Below are 24326 nucleotides of genomic sequence, written 5' to 3' on the forward strand. Positions count from 1 at the left end.
TTTGAAACTACAGGTCTGCTAAACCTGCAAGACAGTTCACACTCTGGTATTTGGTTCTAATTTGAGATAATATGAAGGGCAATTCTATTGGAATAATTAGGGTAATTCTTTTTCCCAGTCTTTATCTGGTCAAAATATGTGAAATACTGCTTAGTTGTTTTTCTTGTTCAAAAATAAATGTTCCTATATCAAAAACTGCAGTAACATTTTTTTTCTTTTCAAAACGGGGGGGATTATTTTTATTAGTTATCTGTCCCTGCAGATTGCTGGCATGTGATGTGTTGAAAGATCTTTACGTACACTGTAAGTTTGCTGCCTTATAGGCTGACATAAATATGACAAAAAGAAACTACCTTGTCTGTGGGGATGTAGAGATGTGTGATGTGTTAGTAGAATTGCAAGGCTGCTTTCCTTGTGGTTGATCCTGGATCACATCAGTGAGCTGCAGCTGTTCTTAACCCATATTAAGTTTTCTCTCTCTTAATTTTTTTTTGTAGCAGACTTGATGTTATGGGAACTCTTCAATAAAATCCTTCTTTTAGGGGAAAATAACATTATACATCATGCTAAAAAATGGCTATTGTCTTTTTGATGCCAGTTTAGGAATTACTTAAAAATTGTGAAGTACTAACATCTGCTATTACTACTAGATGCATAGGAGATGCGTAAGCTCACTCTGATTTTTTTTTTTGTCTCATTTGCTTGAGTCACATGCTAAATCCCATGCTTCTTACCTCACGTAGGGTATAAATGTTATATGTAAAGGTGTTAACAGGTTCTTTTCAAGAAAAAAATCAACTTGCTAAGTTTTTGCTGGAGCATATGCTGATTTAGTTTTATTCTTCACAGCAAAACTTCATAATGATTAAGTTTTCTTAGTTTAAAAAAAAGTGATAGCCATGTTGAGATCTATGGGTAAAATGCATCTTGCAGTTTTTGCATATTCTTTATACATTACTTTATCTTGAATAAATACTAGATAACTCTAAATTTTATTGTGGACAAAAGCTTTCAAGCATGGAAGTAATGAGGCAGTGAATGGACAGATCCTCCTGTAAGCAGCTGTTGAGGACACTATTGTGTGAGCCTCTTGAAGATAAAATCCTATCCAGGACACTTTTCTCAATAACTTGAAATCTTGACAGTCTCAGTGAAAACACTTTTTTCTTGTGCTCTCAAGAACTGCTTCCCTTTGCAGTGTAACTGTCATAGTATTTCAGCTCTTTCATTTTCCTCTAAATTTATAACTGGTTTTTACTCAATCTGTTTGCTATACAAAGAATTTCTTGTCTTTCTGCTATGCCAATTATATGTAGATTCAATGCCAAAGTACCCGACTTCAAACAATTCAGTTTAACTGCATTGTATTAGTCAGGAGACACTGCCCATTAGGAGGAGTACGTAACTGAAGACTAAGGTGTAATTTTGATGATTGAAGATACCAAGACTTTAGGACATGTGTACACAATTCTTCTGCAGTCTGGTCCCTGCGCTTATTCTCTGACATCTAATGCATATAGAATGCTCCATAGGGGTTTTTTTGTTGTTTTTTTAATCTTGGAAATGAGGAGTGAGGGGTTGTCTTTTTTCTTCTTTTCTTTTGTGTTAGCAGTCTTTGAAGAACAGCCTTAAAGGGGAAGGGTGTAATTGTGTGACAAGTAACCAGAAAGAGAGATTCTTGGAGTAGGTTGCCATGTTAATTAGGGCTTAAAAGTGATGGAAAGAACAAAAAGCCAGTCTGTGAGTAGCTCCAAAACACAGCGCTAGACCTGCCGGTGTGTGTTTGTGCAATGTTGTGCCCAAAACCAGTCAGTCCTCTAAACTCAGCATATTGGGAAGCACAGAGATGAGACGCTCAGCAGGCTGCACTGGAGCCAGTTTGGGTTGGGTTTATTTATTAGTTCTTTATTTGTGCCAGATCTAGGCTGGCTTCAGCCAGAGTCGCTCAGTTTTCTCTGTTCTGGGCCTGTTAGTGCTTCCAGTAAAGTGAATGTTATCCGTGAGGACGAAGCTGCCTTTGTCTGAAGCCAGCTTAGGTCTGATGTCTTACCAGCTCCGGTACTCTGCCATGTGAAAGCAGCTAGATTGTTTCCAGCCATAAATTGTCTCTGGAAGCTGTGTAGGTGTATTTATGTGGTTCTGCACCTGAGCTCTAATAAGTCCAACTGGATTTTAGCTGATTTTTGTATGGAGCCAGCACAGTGCTTGCACCTTGTCATGGTTAATGAGAAATTTGCTAGAAATATATATATAAATAATTGGGAATTGACTATATTTGACTTCTCCCTATATATTCTGGTGTCTAATGCAGTTTTAGGCCCTGATATACTCTGAAGTTACAAGTCTGATCAAACTGTAATCACCTAAATTTAGATACTTAAAATCATTGTCATATTACAGCTGTTAGTTGTGTTTTTCCTTTTTTCCTAACTGGATAACACATTTCAGCTTAACTGGTGCTTGGTTAGACCTCTTCTGCTTCTTCATCTGCTTCCTTGCCATTGAGGAAAAATGTCAACAAATGGGAGGCATATAATGACTTTGGTATATATGCAGAAGTTATTACCAGTGTGTTTCCAAGAAAACACTGATCCAACAAACACGCACTGTACCATTTGACCACAGCTGTATGTCCCAAAGCACAGGTCAGGAATGGAGAAGAGCGTGGGAGAAAAACAGCAGGTGTGAAAGCATTCCTACGGAGTAAGGGTAGCACTAATGACCTGTTTGTCTTCATCAACAGGTTTCAGGAGACAGTTACAGAAAGTGCTAAGGCAATCAGTGGTTGTTTGCTGGAGGTTTTTTTTAGTCTCTTAAAGACCAACCTTTAAAATTTACAGGAATTTTTATTAGGAGTCAAATGAGCAGGCACCCTGTCAAAACAGCATAGTTGTAGGTAAATTCACATATTCCTTTGTTGACAAAAGGCTAAATCAGCTGGACTAAATTGAAGATTATGTCATGCAAAGGAGTTACTGTGGCATTCACTAAAGATGTTCTTGGTTTGAAGAGAGTTGCATCCAAGGATCATTCCTGTGAGAATGATTAGTAAGTGGATTCTTTGAGAGAGAATGGCAGGATCTGGATAAAGATGACAAGTCGGAGACAGTCTCACTGTTTCCGCTCACTATTTCTGTTTTTTCTTTCTGTACTTAATCTGTTTTGGTTTAAGACTTTGTGCAGTAGAAATTTCAGGAAAGTTGTGAGAAAAACTGCTGACGTCGTTGAATTTTCATGTGACTCAGTGTCACTCTCTTTAAAAAAATAAAAAGTAAAAAAATATGACAGACACCTGTCATGTGTATCTTGTTTTTTTTAATTTGCCTGTGATAGTGTAAAGTAATGACAGAGTTTCTTCATAGTGATATCTATATTTTGGCTATTCCCGATCTTAATATTTCTTTAGGTTGTGGAGAGCACCTTGTCCGAACCATACTGGCCAGAGAATGTTCATGTGCTTTGCAAACAGAAGATGCCCACCAAGCTCTCCTAGAGACTATGCAAAACAAGTTTATTGGTAAGTTTATGGTACTAATTGCCTGAACATTGCATAACATTGTTTAAAATGCAATTAACCTTATTAAATAAAATTAAGATACTTATTTTTGTGATTTCTGTCGAAGCCTTATGTTGCAGTTGGCTTCAAATTTGGTGGTGTGTTACATCTAAAGAACGTTAAATCAAACTGTGGAAGAATATTTTAGGAAACCTAAAGGAAAACCCTTGGAAATACCTCAATTGTTATGTGAGTCATAGAATACCCAGAGAGGTTTGAAGAAAGAATTTCCTGCCTGAATCACTGGCTGTGGTGTACAACTGAATATTTTAGAATTGGTGGTTTAGGAGCAGTAATAAAAATTATTCATCATGTTAACCCTTTAAATATAACAGACCTCAAAACCACTGCATGTTCTAATGAAATGCTTTGGACAGACAGATTCTGGTTTGCTATTTACATGATGAAATTAATTCCTTGAGAAAGTGAAGTAGACTTTATTGAAGACTATTGTAAGGTAAAACCAATTTTTTTCCTTGATTTGAGAGAATTACACGTGACTACTTAGACCTGTTTAACTTTTTGTGCATAAAGATCTTGTTTTCTTTCTTCAAGTCATAACCAAAATATGATTATGGAAATTTAAAATATCTATATATGTTTGAACTTTTGAAGATGACATAGATTCCATTGAGGCTTCTGGCATATGTGTTGACTTGCATTGTCTTTATAGCCCTTAAAATTTTTTTAAGCTTTAGTACCCACAGACAATTTTGACCTTCAAAATTTCTTGTGGACAAGACAACATAACACTTCTTGTACACTGTGTTGCCAAAGTTTATTTTTATGGTATTTTAATTAGAACTGAAAGACACACGCATACCTTTTCGGGACCCAGGAACCATTGTCCTTGGTCTTGGCAAGAAATGTGTTGCAATTTCTTTATTTCTGTTTATAATGTTGAATCCAAATTAAACTCTGCTTCTGACAACATTACATTTGACTGAGGGTAAGTCACCTTTGCATTGGAAGGCTGCACTTGATAATTTACTTGGGAAATCAGACTAAAACCAACAAAACAGGGGAAAGTGGAAAGAATGAGAGGCAAATCAATGCTTTTTGTGATAGAAAAATTTGAAGACAAGTATTTTATAATTACTTTTTAAAATTTCATGTTTTAATTACTGATGGGTCATAGTTGTATTTTCAGAAATTTACCACTGCAGGTTTTTGTTATCTGACAGCAGGGATGTGTATTCCCTTCTCAGTGGTACTTCAGGGCAGTGTTGAAATGGAGAGAGAAAAAAAAGAAAGAAAAAAATGTAAGATACAGCCACCTTTTCTATGTAGGTGAAGTGCTTGAATTCCATGTCTTGATTAGAAAATGTAAAATCTAATTTGCCCTCAGCTGTCCTATGAACGATTGAGGAAAACCTGAAAATCCAGATACATCTTGCTGTTTACATGTGACATAGTACTAAGTTTGTAACCAGTAGTGTAATTTTGGGGGATCTTGGCAATTCTGAAGATGGAATGCAAAGTTACACCTTGCTAATATAGTGCAACAAGTGAAAAATTACGCTTAAAACATTAGGCTTATACTAAATAGGTTTTTTCCCTCTGAATTTGCATAGATGTTGATGTGTTAGTTGATAGCTCAGGATGTATGGTATGACGCAGGATTTCTTGTGTGAAACAACGGGATAAAATGGGCTAATAGCCTACTCACTGATGGCATGGAGTCTTTCCTTGCTACTTTTTCTAAACGCCCTATTTAGTGGTCATGTCAAACTTTCACCAGAATTATAATGGACCAAGGCCAAAAAAAAAAAAGCTTTGACAAAGCAGAGCTAGAATGTTTTGTCAGAAGTCAGAATGTGCGTTACTTGTGTTGGAGGGATGAACAGCTGATTTTGGCAGTTGCCATCAGATTGGTGGTTCCTGTTTACAGAACTTTCCGAGTCTCTGCAGAGCCCTGGGAATCCTTCCAGCTAGGGAATGCCTGGCTTAAACAGTGAGTGCTGTTTAAACAGCAGGTGATGAGCAAACTAATGGCAGATGTGCTTCTCTCATCCTTTCTCAGAGCCAGCTTACTGTGGATAATGCACAATTGATGGTTGAATTGAAGGTGAGAGAAATTAAATATAGATTTATTTTTTTTGTGAATCAAATGGACTTGATATCTTTAGTCGAAGAGTGCTAAAGGCTTGGTACGCAGGCGAAGAATGGTGTTCTGTAAACACAAATACCTTCCAAACAGAAGAACAGAGGATTTTGTTACTCATCATTCCTTTCAAATGTGGCCAAGTTTGTGGAATGTAGACTTAAAGTAAATGTTTGTGTCATATCACTGGCGGGAAATCTGGGCTTTTAACAATGGCAGTGTTACGAATTGTACTTTAAAGCTTCTTATAAAGCATTAGAAAATAATGAGCCGAAAGACATAGTTGGAATCTGATATTTGTTCTTTCCTTAGCGGAAATATGTTTGTCTATTTTTGTATTTTGAAGTTGTGCTTCAGTTCACAAATGAGCAATGTCTGCAGAAAGGTAAAAGCAGAAGGATAACGCTGATACTTTCTCTTTTTTAAATTTTGTGCCAAATACCTCTCTTGGGAGCTGCAGTTTGGACAGTTAGGAATCACAGAATATTAATTTCCCAATTACGAATTATGATTGTTGGAGGGGAAAAAAGCCTCATACGTAAACAGTTACAAGACTGCCGGTGGCTGTTGTTGTATAGTATTATTGTTACTTTATATTTTGGCGCTGCATCGCTCTAAGCTTTGTAGTATCCTTTTGTAATGGTGGAAGAATGCTATGAAAGCATTATTATGTCTTCTCCATGACACAGAGGAAAAGATTTAAGAGAATGAAGTGATCCTGAAGTTTCATATTTCATCCACAGCAAGTTTACAATTTCACAAGTTTGTATTTGATGGTAGACAGAATTGAAAGGCCTATTCATTACCTGTATGATAAAACCAGCTGAAAAACGAACACAACGTGGTGATTTTACATGAGGGTTTGTCTAGGTCCTGACTGTGCTTCTCCTTAATCAAAGCATTGGGATTTTATTGGACAGCAGTATCCTCAGTTATTTAATTTCTTAAAATCGGACCTGTGAAGTGTGAAAGTACAGGTGCTTTTCCTTGCAGCTTCTGTAAAAAATTCTAGACATAGATTTTAAATTACTTATCCTAAAATATAAAGATTGCTGGTTTCAGACAGCTTGCTTTTAAACATTTAACAAATAATGGTACATGAAATTAAAAGCAGGCTTCATTTGGTGCTTATATATTGCTCTAATGTTTATTTAAACAGTTAGCTTGAAGTTTAGTGGGATACACAGCAGAAGCAAAGCTGCAAACAGCTTCACTTTAAACACGTTCTATACACAACCTGACGAAGTCCAATGGCATAGGTGAGCTACGGATTAGTGACCTGAAAAAGTCTGAATTTCACTCACATTACAGCATGAGAAACTTGAGGACTGTTTAGCTGCACTCTGTTAAAACTGGGGGATGCTCAAGCACTTACTTGGTTACACCGTGCCGCAGTCAGTGTTTAGACCAAAGTTCTGAAGACTTTGAAAGCTGATGTAAACAATGAAACTGGTAATGGTTTCTCTACTGTGGAAGAGTATGAACGTAAAACAGCTGATGAACAGCTGGTTAGTCCTTCAGCTGGGTGAGTGTAAATAAACCACTTCTTTTACAGTTTGGTATTGAATCTGTGCTAGAATGGATCTGTCCAGTAGCTACAAATGGGGAAAAAAGCACAGGATCAGAAATGAACAACTCCTATCGATTGCATACTCTGGAGGAAGCAATCTTCATCATGAGAGCAGTTTAATTTACAAGAAACATAGAAGAAAAAATGTTTTTCACTTGTAGCTGTAGTTCCTCCAGAGCAAAGCTGAACGTTGAGGCCATTATTTGCCCTAACACTTGTGAAATCTGTATACTCTATCCCTGGTCTGAGGCTGAACCCGGGTCTTGGTGTTCAGTTGTGGTTGCTTTTGCAGAACTTGATGAGATCATTGAATGTGGAGCTGCTCTGAAGATGTATTTGCTTATTTTTAAGAGACCGTTACTACAGATTAATAACATACAAAATTGATAAATAGAAACTGGATAATGCTTTCTATATGTCAGATAGCAATAACAGAACAATTGAGCTTTGAAGGAGGGAAATGTGTATTGTGAAATATAATTTTGTAACTGGGGGAGGTGAGGAGTAAACCAAAACTATTGAAAGATGTTTTTTGTTTGTTTTTTCCTACCCTTTCTCTCTGCTGTGGCCAGTCAGTGCTATCATTATTAGTTAATGCTGTAGTTGAAGTTTTGCTTTGGATTTTTCTTGCCAAATTCTTCAGTGTTATACTAGTGTAACTGGGAAGAAACAATGAGCTTCATGAGACTTAAAATGGTTTTTGTAGTTTTGTCATTAGCAAGCTATTAGAGCAAAGATTTGTCTAGCAATTCTATCTTATTGCAGTAAAAAAATTATTTTTGGCTAGTAGGCATATTTTGTTTTATTTTTACTGAATTTTTAATTGCACAGGCAGATCTATCGTTCTTAAGAGTACAGAGAGAGCAAAAATTATGTAGGAGTGTGGGAGCCAGATTACTTTTTCCTTCTAATGAGAAACCATTATGACTTGAATATACATGGCCATATTTCAGTTGCACCTTTTCTCTTCCTGTTTAAATACTAATTAAATATAATGTATATGAAAAAATGCCATTACCCGTATTGTTATTTTTTTACAGAAGTCTGCACTGTTAATTTTTTTTCTCAATGGCTTGGCTGTAACAAAATGATTTTTAGAACTAAATTAATGAAATATGTTCCTAACCTTTGAATTCACAGTGTTTTGAAAACACTCAAATTAATTCCTGTGTACAGTGCATGGATTCTGTTTAGAAATAAAGTATAATACTACTTTTGTGCTCCTACTAATTTTTATAGATTGAATAATGGATGCACAGTGTTCAGCTGTCTAGAATCTTGCTTAACATAGACCTACTCATTTGCACTGTATTACTGTGTTAAAATACACTCTTTAGCATAATTGTAATCCTCAGTAATAAGTCTGCATATCCAGAAATATCTTCGTTTTAAAAAATATTAATATATTTGAATCCCTCTTCTAACTTTTTTTAAATTGCTTTAATTGGAAAATAAAATACATTCTCTGTTTTTAAAGAATGTGCTGTTCAGCGTGTATTTAATTTGGCTTAGAGTCTGATTTTTAAGGGACGAGAAACAGTCTCTCTGAATTTAGTGTAGAATACTGTAATGTTATTACTGCAGGCAACTGTTTTTTACTGACGCTATTTAGAGATTGATTCCCCACAACTTAGCCAGCGCAGTGAGTTAGAGACACATTCCATATTGTTGCTGATTTTGCACTGAGATTGTTTAGCTGAAATTGCTGCTGAAAGCAATTGGCATGGATGAGGGAGTAGTCACACAACTTGCTTCGGATGGCTCTGTGGATGGCAGCCTCCAGCAGAAGTGGGGAAACAGGCGGCCCGTGGAAGTGGTGTGGGTGAGATGATCATGAACCGTTGCAGGGGTTTTGCAAGTGACTATGTCATCGTTTGCTGTTTGTGTCTGGAGGTGAGAAGAAGGGACGTGTTCTGGTTTCAGGCTTTTTTTTTCTCCTTCCCAGAATAATGTTGAGTCTGCAGCTGATGGTAAAATGGTGTGGAAGATTAAAATTTGACTGTGGCTTATGCTTTTTAAAAAAAAAAAAAAAGAAAAGAAAAAAAAAGAAAAATCTTCAGTAGCTCAGCTGGAAGTACTAAATGTCAGTCATTTCTTGAGTTGCAACTGTATTTTGGCTCAATCTCTGTTGCTACGGCTCCAAAGCATGGCTGGCTGCAACACAAAAGCCAGAAGCATAATCCCCTCGTATTCATTGTTTTGTAGTATATTGATCAAGGTGCTGCAAATGAGGACAGCCTGTAGGTTTTGGGTTTTGATGTTGTACACCACTGGCCAAGTAACCCTGTGTTTTCACCTGCAGGAGAGACATAATGCAACCCATCTTCTTTGCTTTGTTTGCATAACACAAACTTTTAAGACATTCCCTGGTTTAATACTCCATTCAAATTACCCACTCCACGTCACTCTAAGCCATTTTACTCATCGCTGTATCACCCCGGTACTACAGTTATAGCCAATTCTTACAAAGGTAGCGTAGTAAGACCTGGTCTTGTTTGGCGTAACCAACATTTGTCCTTACTCCATGGGCCCAACTTGTGTTAATTCTTAAAGAAGCCAGCTTCTTGCTTATCTGGTGTCTTTCATGAGTGCTGAAGTTAAAACTATACTTTATCATGCTTTTATCATGCACAGTGCTGTTAAAGGAATCCTCTTCTTGAGTTTTCTACTTGAAATAAGAGTAGACTGGCAATGTGCTTCAGGAGAGGCTGAATTAATACAGCCAATTTTCTAGCTTTTGAGAGTTTAGCTTGGACTTCAAAGCTTTTGAATTTTATGGACTGGTAATAAAGCTTCCGTGGTGCATAATCATTGCAGGAAGTAACTTGGTTCAGAAAACAATTGTGTACATATTTAGGGCAATACAATGGACAGCATGTTTTAAGTAAGTAAATAAATAAATGCTATTTATGCTGGCAGAAGTGGGATTCTCATGAGCATAGTTGTACATATATAGGTAGAGCATCTTTTTTGGATGAAATTGTAAGCCTAAGGGTTTGTTTTATGTGCTTGAAGCTCAAGTTTTAAATTATTCTTTTAAAACCCTTTTTTAAAAAAAGTCTCACAAAACATATACTGTGAGTGATTACTTTTCTTATTCTGTACTCCACTGGAGAAGATGAATGTTTTGTTCTTGCAAATAAATCCCTGTAAAAATGAAAGGATTCTGATGAAAATGTAGCATTATATGTTTTGCTGCAGACTTTTTACATGGAAAGAAATATACTGCCAAGTTTTCTCTTAAAGTTTGAAAAGAGAGAGCCTAGCATGTGCAAGTTATTCAGATAATTGAAAATTTGGTCATTGATATGGCAGATAGTTGACAAAATACTGGGAAAATAAAGAAATTCTTGATTGGTTTATTTACAGACTTTTCTTTCATCTAGTCTTTCCCGAGTGTAGAAGGAAGAAAAACACTAAAAAAAAGTAAGCAATTAACCCAACATAAGCATTTCTAGAACCAGACGTTAGCGGCATCAAGTCTATAATCAGTAGTTGCTCTCTGTTTTTATGCACATTTATACAGTCTTAGTGTTTTAGTATGGCCTTAAATATGCTATCTGCTTTAAATAGCCAGTTTGCTGGCTGTGTTCTGCTGAAGTAGAACATTTTTAACTATTCTAATTAAAGAGATTATTAGTGTTTTTCACTAGAACCTTGAAAGAACCTTTCACAGGCCTTGAAAGAGAAGAAACACTACTTATTAAAAAAAAAAAAAAAAAAAAAAAAAAAAAAAAAACCACAACCAAACCCTAAAACTTTTTCTGTCTGTTTGCAATGACTTTTCACCACAGTGTGGCTTATAGACTGAATAATTTATGCAACTGAGTATAAGATTAGGTCTACAGACCAAGTTCAAGTTAAGACATTGTCTTTGAAGTACCTGAGTTTCTGAAGTAAAGATTAAAGGATGCATGTGCCCTATGAAGAAAACCACTTTTTTTTTGTTCATTTGCTTGCAGAAATCATACCACATACTTAGCCAGCATTTGGTTAATGCAGTGAAAGTATAAGAGATAAACTTAACATCTTGGAAAGCACGGAGTAAAAGATTTCGATTTGGGTAGTAAAACTCTTTACAACTTCTGAAGCCTTGCATTTCTATTTTAACAAAACATTTTTTCCTGTTTTGTTATCTATTATGTTATGATTGACTGGATTCATGGTTCACAGGGATTTGGTCGCAGTATATGAGTAATACAGTAGGTGTAGTTGGCACCTAGTAATAGTTCTCGTGCAAAACAAATGGCACTTTAAAGATAATATCTGTTTGTATTAGGTCAAATAAGATATTATTGTTTATTAAGCAGGCTACATTTGTTATCTTCCTGTGATACGGGCTTCTGTTGTTATGACCACCTTGTATCACTTCTGAATACGGCTGCTCTTACGTTGAGAGAGAACATAGTAAAGCTTTTAGTTTTCCTTACAGTAAAGCTTGAAGTGGGTTCTTACTGGGTTTTTTTGTTGTTGTTATTTGCATTAAAGGTGTAATTCTAATCATACGAATAGCTGTGGGCAAATTGAAGGAGGCAGATGAGTAGGTCTGCTCTAAAGTTCTTGTGGCCAGCAAATCCTTTTACAGTGTCTGTACACTAGACATAGGGTACTGATTTATTTAAAAGAAAATAATTGAAAAGAAATATATGAAATGTCTGTTGCAATTGTATGTTCAACTTTAAATCACAGTGTATTGCAAATGTGTGACTAGGGTCTATTTGGGCTTAAATGCAAGAACTTGGTTAATTTTGTGGCTCAAGACATTTTAAATCATATGTAAGTCATACCATTGTTTCCACATTTAAAACTATAGGAATCTCATTTCAAATTATAAACCAGAAAAAGAACACATAAGCTTGATTCCCTTCGAACCCAAACTATTCTATGATTCTACACATCAGGTACCTTTAAAACTTTTCCAGCTTCTGATAGAAGATGTTTTATATCATATGTCTTAAATTAACAACTGAAAAGCCACTTTAAAAAGTAGGATGTTTTGGCTTTTCAGCTAATATTCATAAAACAGCAAGGAAGACAGTCCATAGCAGTTTGATGATGTCTCTGTATAAAGTGCTTTAAACTGGGAAAAATTAATAAACTGTAAAAGTGAGCCAAAATTGCTTGATTTTTTTTTATATGTGGCCATCTTTATATCAATTATAGTACAGAAAGAACTAAATATTGAGACATTATTTTTTTCAACTTGATGCTTCATTTTTCATTATTACATCTTCTTTGATCCAAGAATAAATGGGTTTTGCACTCACAAATGTTATTTCCATTTTTTTTTTAATTCCATATAGCTCCTTTTTTGATTACTGGTAGATTAGTAGCTTACTATTTAGAAAGTTACCCATTAGAAACACTAGAAAAAATAAAACTGATGCTTTTTTAAAAGCACTGATTGACCTGACAGTCTTTTCAATGCTTAGTGACAAGATTGAAGGGTAAAGGCAGGAAAGTGAAATTAAAAAAAACACCCAAGAAACTATTCCTAATGCAAATAATTCTCCCCAACGATTTTACCCAGGTTCACCTTTTCTAGCCAATGAAGATGGTGTACTCGGAGGTGTGATAGTTCTTCGATCTTGCAGGTGTTCAGCAGAACCTGAATCATCACAGGAAAAGCCAACTTTATTAGGTAAGAAATTCTTACTCATTTTTACTTGAGCTAGGTGCTAACTCAAAGTGAAAGATGAAATAAAAACTGTGCGTATTTGCCATTGTTCAAAGGCCACAGAGAAAAAGGAATTGAAGTTGTTTGAGATGATAAAACTCTAGAAAGTGAAATCGTAGTATTAGCCTTGTTCTCTAAAACTGCAGAAAAGAGCATATTTTCTGACTCATTATTTCTGAGCAGAACTGTGGTTCAGGGGGTTGTGTGGGATCCTTCTAAAACCGTGGCATCGGAATAACGGTTGCTTGTGGTGAGACAGAGTATGCTCCTCATAGAAAGATGAGCATTTTTAGCTAGGGATAATGCATATGACTGTTTACTGCTTCTCAGTGGTTTATATGCAAAAAATGCTATCTAAGAAGTTCTTTGTTCCTCCTTTTTGCAGGATAAAAGGTGGCAATTTGGAGGATAGACTTAAAATTTGGAAGGGAAGTTGTTTTATGGTTAGAAATCTTTTGCTATGCCCAGGAAAATCTGTTCAGATAGGTCGCAGTTAGTATTTGCGTGTGCAGAGAACAGGAGTATTTGCCTTTTATATTGAGATCAGCAGAATACTGTACTTCACCTCCATCAGTAGCTGACTGATTAAAAAGGCTCTGAGCTTTACAACCTTTCAGCCCTGTTTATGTCCTGGAGAAAAGATCCTCATCTGTCTTGCTGTGTTACAACGGAACAAGAGTATTACAGTAAACTGTCACGCGGTTTGTTGTAGAGTTGAAAAACTGAATGCTGTAGGCTACTAGCAGAGGTGGGTGGAAATACAACCAGAGACAAAAAGCCCATGTTCCTCTTTGAAGGCAGGGTTTTGGGACTGGGGGCATATGAATTACTTCAGCATGACGCTTGTACCATCTCCTTTCTGTGGTGCTCCTCAGATGTGGGCATATGTGTCTGGTCATGCCATGTGCTTATGTATTGGGTCACATGGACCTGTCTAATATATATTTATATTATGCTACCAGAATTAAAGTTGTTTTTCCTTTGTATAATCCTCTGCTTTATTATTGTTTCCCCAAGTGTTTAATGAATCGCTGTCAGTAGCATTACAGATTTGAAGTAGCTTTCATATCTTTTAAGATCTGCCATGACAAATTTGATCACCTAATTTAACTTTGTGTATTAAGGCAGGTCATAGCATCTCACCTGGTAATTCTTGAATTGCATAATTTCTTTTTAATCTACAGGCTGTTGTTTAGAAAGACACCTCACCTTTGTTTTAATTCATTACTGCTTTTGTCTCACTAAATCCTAACATTTTGTCACCAGAGTTTGCCTGCTTACAGCCAGCCTGGAGTAGCAGGCAGAGCATGTGCTAAAGTTTAGCAGGCAGATATGTTCTTAATGATGGATTAACCTCCCCCAAACTCCAGTATTTATTGCTGTCTGTTCAGTGGCTTCCATGATGCTAGGGTTAAGTTATTAGAGTTGCACAGGATGAGGTGTACACTATCTTTCAATTTTGTTCTCGTATTACACCGTGCTGGTTTGCATTACAAGAGTCTTTAAATATCATGTACTACTTTGTCTGTGTTGGTCGGTTTGAGTGTGATCGTACCCTGCCTCCAGACATTTACTCTAATAAGTACTCAATACAGGTAATAACATTCATGTTTCTCTACCCAACAGTCAAAGTTTATGTGTGTTTTATGCTTTTGGTAAACATCTCATCTTATCCGTAAGAGTTTCATATACGTTTAATTTGCTATTGCAAAGAACCAGAGATCTGGGAGGTGAATCCTTACAATTCTGAGGATGGTTCTGGGATTATCCTGATGGATTACGGAGGAATTTTGGAAGGCTTGGATGGGGAAAAGGTTTTAGAAATAGCTTTTGTATGTTACATTTTTTGGAGTTATTCTTTGAATAGCTTGCCTTTTTGAAGAAGTAGACTATCAAACAGACTTTGACAATCATCTTACTTTTGTCTTTTAACTATTTGAAAGCCAAGACTGTCTAATCCTGACTCCAGAACCAGGGCATGGGTTGCTAAACATACAGAGAATGTTGCAAGTTTAGTTTACAGTTTTCAGATTTAAGAATGGAATAATTGTGACATTATTGATCTAGTGGAAAAGCATCCTATAACATAAATTCTATCCCTAAAAAAGAGTTAAGAAAATGAAAATACAAGTTTGATTAAATAATAACAAACAAGATCAACTTAACCTTCCATTTCTTATGTTTGGAAATGAGGGAAATATTTCTATTCATTTTATGTTTGTCACTCATGTAAGAAAACATGTTCCTGTTAAGGAAGATTTCGTATTTTTTCCTCAAAAATTAATAAAGAAAATCCCCATATATCATACTTCATAAGTAAAGACTATTTGTCTGTTGATTTTTGGTTTTCTTTCCACTAAAATAAGACTCGTGTAGCACAGCTTATTCTAAAGATATTTTTTCTTTACCACAGAAATTTTCTGCCTTATGGTGTATAATATATAATTAAACATATATAGTATTTTGTGTTGTTTGGACTGAAGATAATTGTTGTGTGATACTGAAGAACTCGGTATATAGAATAATGAAATCTCATGTCTTTGTTGCAGGGATGATCTTTTTTATTTTTTTTTAACTGTTGAAACAAATTGCAAGAAAGTGATTTATTAAATGGTTGAAAACGTGTGAAATGTCTTCAGATAAGTATGCAATTCAGGATTTTCATTGTAATTCCCACTACTTGTAATAGCTAGCAAAAAACATGTTTCATGCTAGTACATGCTACCTTTGGTGGACAACGTAGAAGGAAAAAATTATTAAAAACTTAAAAGAATACGCTTAGAGTTATCAAAGGCAAAGAAGTAATATTTTGAGGGTATTTGGCCTGAATGATTGCCCAACTTCTCAAAATTGAAAGATAAGATTAAATTTGTCTCCAAAAAAATAAATGCTTTCACTGATAGTTGAACCTTTAGGGTGATAGCGAGAGGTTGGCCTCATCGAACGCAGTTACATTGCACTAAATATGTTTCAGTCTCTGAAAGCTTTTGACTAACCTTTGGCGCTATCAGTCATGAATTTATTACGGGGGAGCCAAGTGCATACCTAAATGAAGTTCATTTTTCTTTTATGATGATATCTACATATCTGTCAGAATCTTCAAGTCTTGCTGGGGTTGTCTAATCTTTGATCTTCTACTCCGGGTTAATTGCTATGCAAGGATAAATGGTTCAAAGGATAAACATACTCAGCATGCTGTGACCTTCGTCAACCATATTAAAGGAATGTGAGGAATAGGAATGAGTAAGAGTTTAAAAACCATCTAATGATGCTTTTTGCAGTATGCGAAAGCCTCTCTCCAGAGAAATAGCTGGAAATAGCTTTTCATGACATCTTGTATAATTCATGTAAGACTGCTCCAGTAATCCAAAGGAAAAATTTATACTCCAGTGCAATTTGTTAAACCTTTTACAGTATTCTATGAAACATCCTGATTTCTGATCAACTACTCTTTCTTTTTCCCCTTCCAAATTATGTACTTAATGAACACAAAGAAGAATGGCTGTGACATAGAGCAGGAAGAATACAGTGTGGCAATTTATAAAGCTCCACTGGATGGGAGCTAAACATGTGAATAATGATGTGTTCTTTGTCTGAATTTTGTGTTGCAACTGAGTAGGGGGTGTGTGTGTATACATAAAGATACCTGTGTGTCTATCACAGAATTAAAGATCACTGTAATGGGCTGTTTAAACGACTGATAAATGGGGCCACTTTTGAACTTCAGAACAACACCTTACTGGATTGACATGTGTTAACTAACCACTGCTAACATGCATTGTTTTCTTAATCATTATCACTACAAACACAACAGAAGGTCTTTAACATTTATATCCTAAATTAGCTGTGAGTATACAGTACCAGGGAGCTGATCCTGTATAGCAGGGTGATCAGACCCGAGAATGCTTTGATGGGGAAGCCAAAGTCAAAATGGGCTCACTTCTTCTCCATCTTTCTTTCCTCTCTTCTTACCTTTGGTGCTCCTTACCTTCTCTCCAAAGAAAGGGGGTGATTGCATATGCTTGTGATGTAATTCAGCGTACTTCTGGGACCAGGTCTTGCTCTAATTTTGCCAGGCATCTTTCTTCCTTATTGTGTAGTGTTACTCTGCTTCCATCGGACATCTCTCCTGCATCTTCTGCAGGATTATTTTGCTTTCAATAGATGTCTTTCCTGCCTGCTCTGTATCTTCAGTTCTCATCTTGCAGACTTTACTACTTCTGCATGTTTTCCTGTATCCTACTCATGCAGCTAAACCACAAATCTCCATTTACCCATTGGCAGTTACATATTATGTATGTATTTATGTTCCATTCTGTGAAAAAATGCTTGTTACTGGTTATTCTGTTGCTAGTGTTACAATTCTACAGAACCCCTACATGCCATCTGGGTTTATGTTATTCTAGTGTGCTTGTATCTGGGTTCAAGGCAAGCAAATGCAAATTATATCTGCTTCTACTTTATGGGTGGAACAGGCCTCTGCTTTAAAAGTTGATTCTATCTTTTAACTATAGTTGTAGTTGATATTCTTCTCATCTTGGAGGCTCCATATCATTGAAGTAACGTTCTCATTCTGGGTGTTAGTTCTGCAGTGTGTGTGCAAATAGTGCAGGAAAATCTTGTTTGTTTGATAGCTTTTTCTTTTGAGATTGAATTATTCCGGTAAGTAGGTTTTGTTCTTTGTTTGTCTTTTGTCCTTTCCCAAACTATATTTTAAGCTTTATTTGTTTGTCAAGGTTCCAGTCTTGTTAAATTACAACTTATGTTTTAAACCAACGCATTTTTTGTGACTTCTTGCATTTTTCCTTTATAGTGGAATTTCTGTGGAGCCATACAACAGAGAGCATGTGTGTAGGATATATGTCTGCACAGGATGGCAAAGCTAAGGTAAGCCATGAAGAATAGGTTGTAATGCAGTAGAATGAGTGCAGAAGCTAAGGTGAATATGAAATAGTGATAATTAAATATATGATATTTCTGTCATTAAGAGAATGGAAAAAATAATGGGTGCATAAGCAGTTAAATGTATCTATTGATTGGGCATTTTTTTAAATTGCAGCAGTTGACAGCCCTACACACAGCAGTTAACAAACCTACACTAACATATGTATTTTGTCAGGAAGAGGTGCCACAAACACATTTCCTTTTCCTCTGCTGACAGTAATTGTATTTGAATAACTTCAGCTTGATTCAGTTACACTGGCTATTTAGGGTGGTATGTTATTGTTCTATGGGCATGTCTTCCTTCAGTTAAAGCATTTGCACCAAGGAAGAAGGGAGAGGGTATAAACCAAACTTCAAGGTAGTTCCTAGAATAGTCTCTGTGGTAAACAATTTGGGTATTAACATCCATAGTTCTTTTAGTTTCTTGGGGTCTAATGATACTTGTTTTTCCTGCATGAGAGAAATAATACCTAAAAAACGAGTTTAGCAGTCAAATAGGAGAGATTAACCAAGAGGATGAGAGCCACCTGCTCTTAGGAATATAGCATCAAAAGGAGAAAAAGGCAGGTTTTGCGATGTAGCAACTAGAGCATTTAGGAGAGGTGTTTGGACAATGAGAATGAACGTGGGAGAAGCTGCAAGCAGAGACAAACCCATAATTTCTGTAGACATATTTATAAATGTACAGCTATCGGTATTCAAGACTGAGTGAACAATCAGAAGTAGTTAAAGGAAGGACTTTGAGGGCCTGGATTTGTTGGCTGTCTCCAGAAATGGCTGCTTGTGTATCTGCTGAGGAAGAAAGTTTAGTCATCAGCAATGGAGGGGGAAAGGAGTACAAAACCCAAGTCTTTCTCCTTTTTTTACTCCCCAGAAGGAGGAGGAAGATAAAAAGCAGCTGGTGAAGGAAGTGCTGGTAGAGGTGTTATTGAAGTAGTCACTTTCATGGCTTATGTAGAGTTCTTTCCAGTTGATTATCCATGGAATAGGGTGTGTTTTTACTTGTGTTTTTAATATTTATTTTACATTTATTAGAAAAGAATCCAAACTCAAGCTAAAAGCTCAGACTGAAATGAGTGAAACAAAAGGAAGCTCAGCTGCAGATGTTCTAGTATTCGCTAGTTAGTTTAAAAGTCATTATATCGTGTTCACAGTGAAATAAGGAGAATTATTGGAATGCACAATGTTAAATTATTACAGTGTGCACACCTGCCTCTGGCTTACACTGCAAGCTCAAAAGCTGTTTCTAAGGAAATATTATTGTTTCTTCCTGGTAGTGTCTGTCTACTTAATAAATAAATGCTAAATATGAAATCTGTCTGGTAATGAGTACTAGCATGACAGTGCCATGCCCAGAGATGTTTTCCTACTCACAGTTGCAACATTTGACATCTGGTGTGCATTGTTTTCATACTGCTGGTAAATTCTCCAGCTGGCAATCTTGATTGCGCTGACAGACACAGCTGCTCTTCTTGGTTCACTTTTAAATTATGTTTTTGACCTTCATTGAAGAGTTAATCCCCCTCCCTTTCTTCCTCCTTTGAGTCTGTGGCCACAAATGCTTTCCAGAGAAAAACCACAAATGCTTTTGCTGCTGACTTCTATTGATCAAAAAAAGTCTTCTGTCATAAAAGCTGGAATTTTATTCTACAACTAGGGCTAAGTTATAGATGGAAAACTGGGCTTGAAATAGAACACAATGCATTGCAAGTAAAAAAAAAAATAAAAATCCCTTTTCTTTAATAGAGTAACTGTTTTGGTACAATTAATTTTGAGTGCTTGCCACGAAAGAATAATGGTATAAGAATTCGTAAAAGTATAAAATTTCACTTGTTTATGAGTAGCACAGGAAAATGATCAGGCAGCGGCTTGTAGGGAAACATCTTGCTTTCCTGTTTTTCTAGGTTGGTAAAGAGCTTCAGTTTTTATTTCTTTCATCAATCCAGGACTCAAGTTTTATTGTTGTGACAGCAGCTGATTTTGTGCTGGTTCAATTTAATGAACATGAAAACATACTTTTATAGCAAGACTTTCAGAAAGTGAGAAGGTTTTTAAGTGTCTACTGTTATGAATTAGACTAATATTAGAATCATAATTATACAAAGGAGTACATACTAAAGAAAAAAGCATCCTGCTTTATAATCTTAGTGTGATTCTTTTTGCATTGGCAGTTAACTCATTTCATAATAGGACCTAGCTCCTGAACCCCACGTGAAGATTGTGGCGGTATAGGAGGCCTTTCTTACAAGGCACATAGACACTTACAGGCTAGATACCAGCTCACCTGCAGACCCTGGTATGCTCGAGAGGTGGAAACATTCTCAACCAATTAACTATCAGTAGCTCCTTAAAAGAACAGTGGGACAGGAAAGTGGGATCAGAGACTTGAAGTGGTTTGTACATCCTGACCTGCCGGTGCTTCTGGCTGTTAGCACTGTGAGCTCTCCAAGTACTGATTTGGAAGTAGCCTTGCAACAGGGTTTTATTTCCTCCCGATTTAGAAAAGACTGGGTTCTGCTGCCGGCCACTCAACTCCAAACTAGACTGCCTGAATGCTAACTCACCAGCATAAAATGGCTGAGCCTGCAAGAGCTGTGGAACAATTTCGCAATGTAACTAATAATTGTTTGGTTTAAAGCATACTTTCTGGAAAGGTATCCAGTCTTTTTTTTGAAAACCAGTTGCCTGGAAAAGTCACTGTATCCTCTTGAACGTTGCTTTAAAATGTTTGGTTGAACATTACTTTAAAAAAAAAAAAGTGGAGGCTTGCCAGATGAACTAAGTTTACACCTTATTGCTGATACAGTAATCTCTGGTTGCATGTCTTATTACTTGTCTTTAGCTCTCTCTCAGCACTGAAAAAGTATTTCAGCTCCGCCACCACTGATAGCACTGGCAATGCCATCTTCATTACCTGCATAGCGGATATCTCATTGACTTCCCTCTGATTCTTATGCCCTTGAACCCTCACATCACTGTCACAAGCAGCTGATCAAAGTATATCCTTGCTGGTTCAACTGTACTCTTCTTTGTTTCTTGTCATCCCTCTTGACACGAGCAGTTTCATAATCACTTGGTGCCAGTGTTTGTCACATATTGGATGTGGAAGGAAACAAACTTTTTGTCTGAACAGCTGTGACTTCTCTATATACTTCTTGGAACTAACCTATACCACCTATTGCTACAACTTAACCAGGCTAGTGCATGAAAGCCTCAGCTATAACGAGCTTAAGGGACACTTATATTCTGTTTTAGAAGTTGCCAGTCCCAGACTTCCTTCCTGAAGCAATACCATGACAGATTGTTCCAACATGAAGCCTGTTCTTTGGGAGGATGAATGGACTTCCCGAGATCTCCTGGAGCAAGTTCCTGCATTGCCATCTATATGATGGTGGATTTGTCACATAAGCTGACACTCAACTATTTCTAGCTGTTTGTGAGGCTGTAAGAATATCCTAGGCTGCTGTGGAAGTTTCTGGCTGCGGCCATGAGAATAGATAGGAAATATTAGTCTGTGGACTTCCTTTGTACTTACCCAGCTCCTTTTGTAGCACTAACTGCTGCATCAGCAAAAGTTAAGACTTCTAGATTGAAGGACTGGGAGATTAAATATCTTCATAAACTGAGGACTTATGCTTTTTCTTTTTTGTTATTGTGGTGTTGACTCGTGAATTACTTGATATGAATTCAAGATCTTTGATAAGCAGTTAGCTCTTTTAGATTTCCTGCCCAAACTTCTTTTTCTTTCTGAGACACTATAACCTTCCAGATGTCTTTTTTTATGGATCCATAATAGATCCAACAGCTGATCACAGCATCAGCTAAGAAGGTCATCCTGTTACCAGAGCTGTGACCTCTTTAAAGATACTATGGAAGCTTTCAGTTAATCAGTTCCAATTTTTCTGAACTGATTAGCTTACATTCTGAGAGCTTAAGCAATTGTGTTGTCACCATTGGGAAAATAGCTCTATTCTGACAACAGTGTTGCTTCTTGGAGCTCTGTCCATACTATCGCAGGCGATGTGCAATATTTGAGGTCTTAATGCTTGGTGTAGCATTTGGTAGAGCAGTTTAAAGGTCAGTTTGCCTGCAGGGCTTCGAGACCTTCTGCCTTGTAATTTGGGAGTGGGAGAAATAACTCCTTGAATTCACCTGTAATATGATTTTAGATGTAAATGGAGAACAGGAAGGAAAGGGGGTTAGTGGGTAGGTTACAAGTGACTCCTTTTAGTTATATAGTCTTTGTATTTTCTTGTCCCTTGTGTGCTTGCCCAGTGGAGGACACTGCAAAGGAAAAGAATTTATTCAATCTCAAATGACAGTGCAGTGTATGCCTGTAATGTGAATTCACATACCAACTGCATCTCTTGAAGTTTCTGGTTATGGGTAGGCAGCCTTTCTTTGATTTAACGTTGTGTATCTGTGCATAATCAAGCAGGAGCACTTTTATATCAGGCAGGGTCTGCAGAGTATTTGTTCACTCGAGACCCACAGTATTCTGTGTGCAGAAAGTGTAAATGGGCAGGATGTGCCACAGAACTTCTTCTTTCCTGGATCTCCCAAGTTTCTTATCTTGGTGATTGAGAGTAGTTGGTGGTAGATGATGGGTTTGCTTGAAAATAGGTACTTCCTCACTGTGTTTTCAGAAGTGTTTGAAGTGAGAGTGTGCTTTCTTTGCAGTGAAAGATCCAATCTCAATACCAACAATGTGCAGTTTTGGTCCTGTGTTATGTGTCAGCATTTGAAATAATTTGTCAGCTCACTATGGGTCTTAGTAGGTATAAATTTAGTATATGATTTGTGTATAAATGTTGCTACTTTTGCAATTATTGTAAATGTTGCAATACTCTTGAGATATCCTTGTAGTTCAGTTTCATAGGTTTTAGTTTTTGTAACAGCTAGATGACCTAGACAACGAATTTCTAAAAATCTAGTTGTAATATTGAATGTGATCGAATTCACTTGCCAGTTTAAATCTCTCCTTGGCAGATACTCAGTTCTTATAACATGAATTACTAAGCTTTATGTTATGGCAGGTTTTAATATTGCAAAGCTACATATGCCATTCTTTCCATTTTCTAATGAACCACATTCAAGTTGCTTTGCAAGATATGGGGTAACAGTAGTGGAGAGTGTTGCATATTGCTGTGTTTGAAAATATCCATCAGCAGCAACCGCTGTCTACACCAAATGTTGTGGTTGCAATATGCAAACAGAAAGTTTATCTTTGACAGTTGATTTCTTTTTCCAGTATGAGGAGACATAGTGGACAGGGAGACCATTTCCAGTTCACTTTTCTTGTTGAGATGTTAGGTGTCGTAAAGAGATTTATTTGCCTTTACTAACACCGTAAAATTTAGCACAATTACTTCCCTCTATGTTTGACGTGATATATATGACAAACACTGATTGTAGATATTGTGGTTGGTTCTCTGATGATGGGCTTCTATATTTTACTTTGTGAGTAAAAGGTCTGTGAAGGCCCTTTTTCAGGAGAAGGGCAGTTATCCAGTGCTCATTAGGTGAAGAAATACATCTTGGAAGAATCCTAATTCTAATTTGAAAATTAGTGGAAAAATTTACTGAGCTTGTTTAGTTAACAGAAATACTAAGTCAAATAATTCGGTCATTCATTTCAGACTACAGAGACAGTCTTTTAACTTCATGAGACAGGAAAAGTATATGTCACTTATACTTTTTTTTTTTTCTTTCTTTAATCTGCACTCTTGTCTGGAGGCTGGGGAATCAGTCAGAAATTTTCACTTGAAAAGAACTCTGTGCATACAGTAGAGCATCCAGTTCTCATAAAAATAAGGTATTTATGTTTGTTGGAAATAACCTTCAGTGCTGAGATACCAGTTAAAATACTTGGCTTGTAGACCTTCATGGAAATTATGGGCTCTGAGATGGGAAGATAAGTTCAGTTGTTTGGGTTGAGTTCTTGCATAAAGCCAGTAGTTCTGGAATTCTCCTCATATTTGGCCAACATATTTTAGAACGGAGCAGAGAAGATGGGATTATGTATCCAAGTATACAAATATAAATGCAATAACCTGACTTAGCACCTGCAGTTCAGAATGGTAAAAATCACGTTTTAAGATATATGGCAGTATTTTAGAATACCTCTACAAAAGCCTGGGACGCTGAGCTGAACAGGTGGTTGGTTGGTACATGGCTTTAGGCTGTCTACATACATGCATGAATGATTTAGAGAGATTAAAATGCTTTAGTTGTCAACTTTCTTAAAATACGATTTTTTTTTTCCTCATGCATTATATTAATGTTTTTAGATACATAAATAGCGTATTGTAATATGCTTAACCCACAGAATGAATTTGAGCTCGGAAAACCATTAGCTTCCTAAGCAACCTGTATGTAGAATCAGTATTTTCAGTGCCTGAGAGCCAGAAGCACGCCGTCAGCATGTCTGTCTTTCTGGTTTTTGCCCACAAGGACAATCATTCTGGAGCCGCTC

General features: G+C 36.6%; 1 protein-coding gene across 2 annotated transcripts in view; it reads left to right on the forward strand.

The window, feature by feature from the left end:
• TASP1 (taspase 1) overlaps nucleotides 1-24326 on the forward strand; it is an 80674-nt gene that overhangs the window by 51233 nt on the left and 5115 nt on the right. For both annotated transcript variants that reach the window (XM_009808933.2, XM_059828559.1), the window contains 3 exons: nucleotides 3407-3517; nucleotides 12761-12871; nucleotides 17721-17794. In XM_009808933.2, coding sequence (XP_009807235.1) covers nucleotides 3407-3517; nucleotides 12761-12871; nucleotides 17721-17794 — 296 coding nt within the window. The remainder of the gene's footprint in view (nucleotides 1-3406; nucleotides 3518-12760; nucleotides 12872-17720; nucleotides 17795-24326) is intronic.

The sequence above is a fragment of the Gavia stellata genome, chromosome 23 (assembly GCF_030936135.1).
Source record: "Gavia stellata isolate bGavSte3 chromosome 23, bGavSte3.hap2, whole genome shotgun sequence".
NCBI classification, from domain to species: Eukaryota; Metazoa; Chordata; class Aves; order Gaviiformes; family Gaviidae; genus Gavia; species Gavia stellata.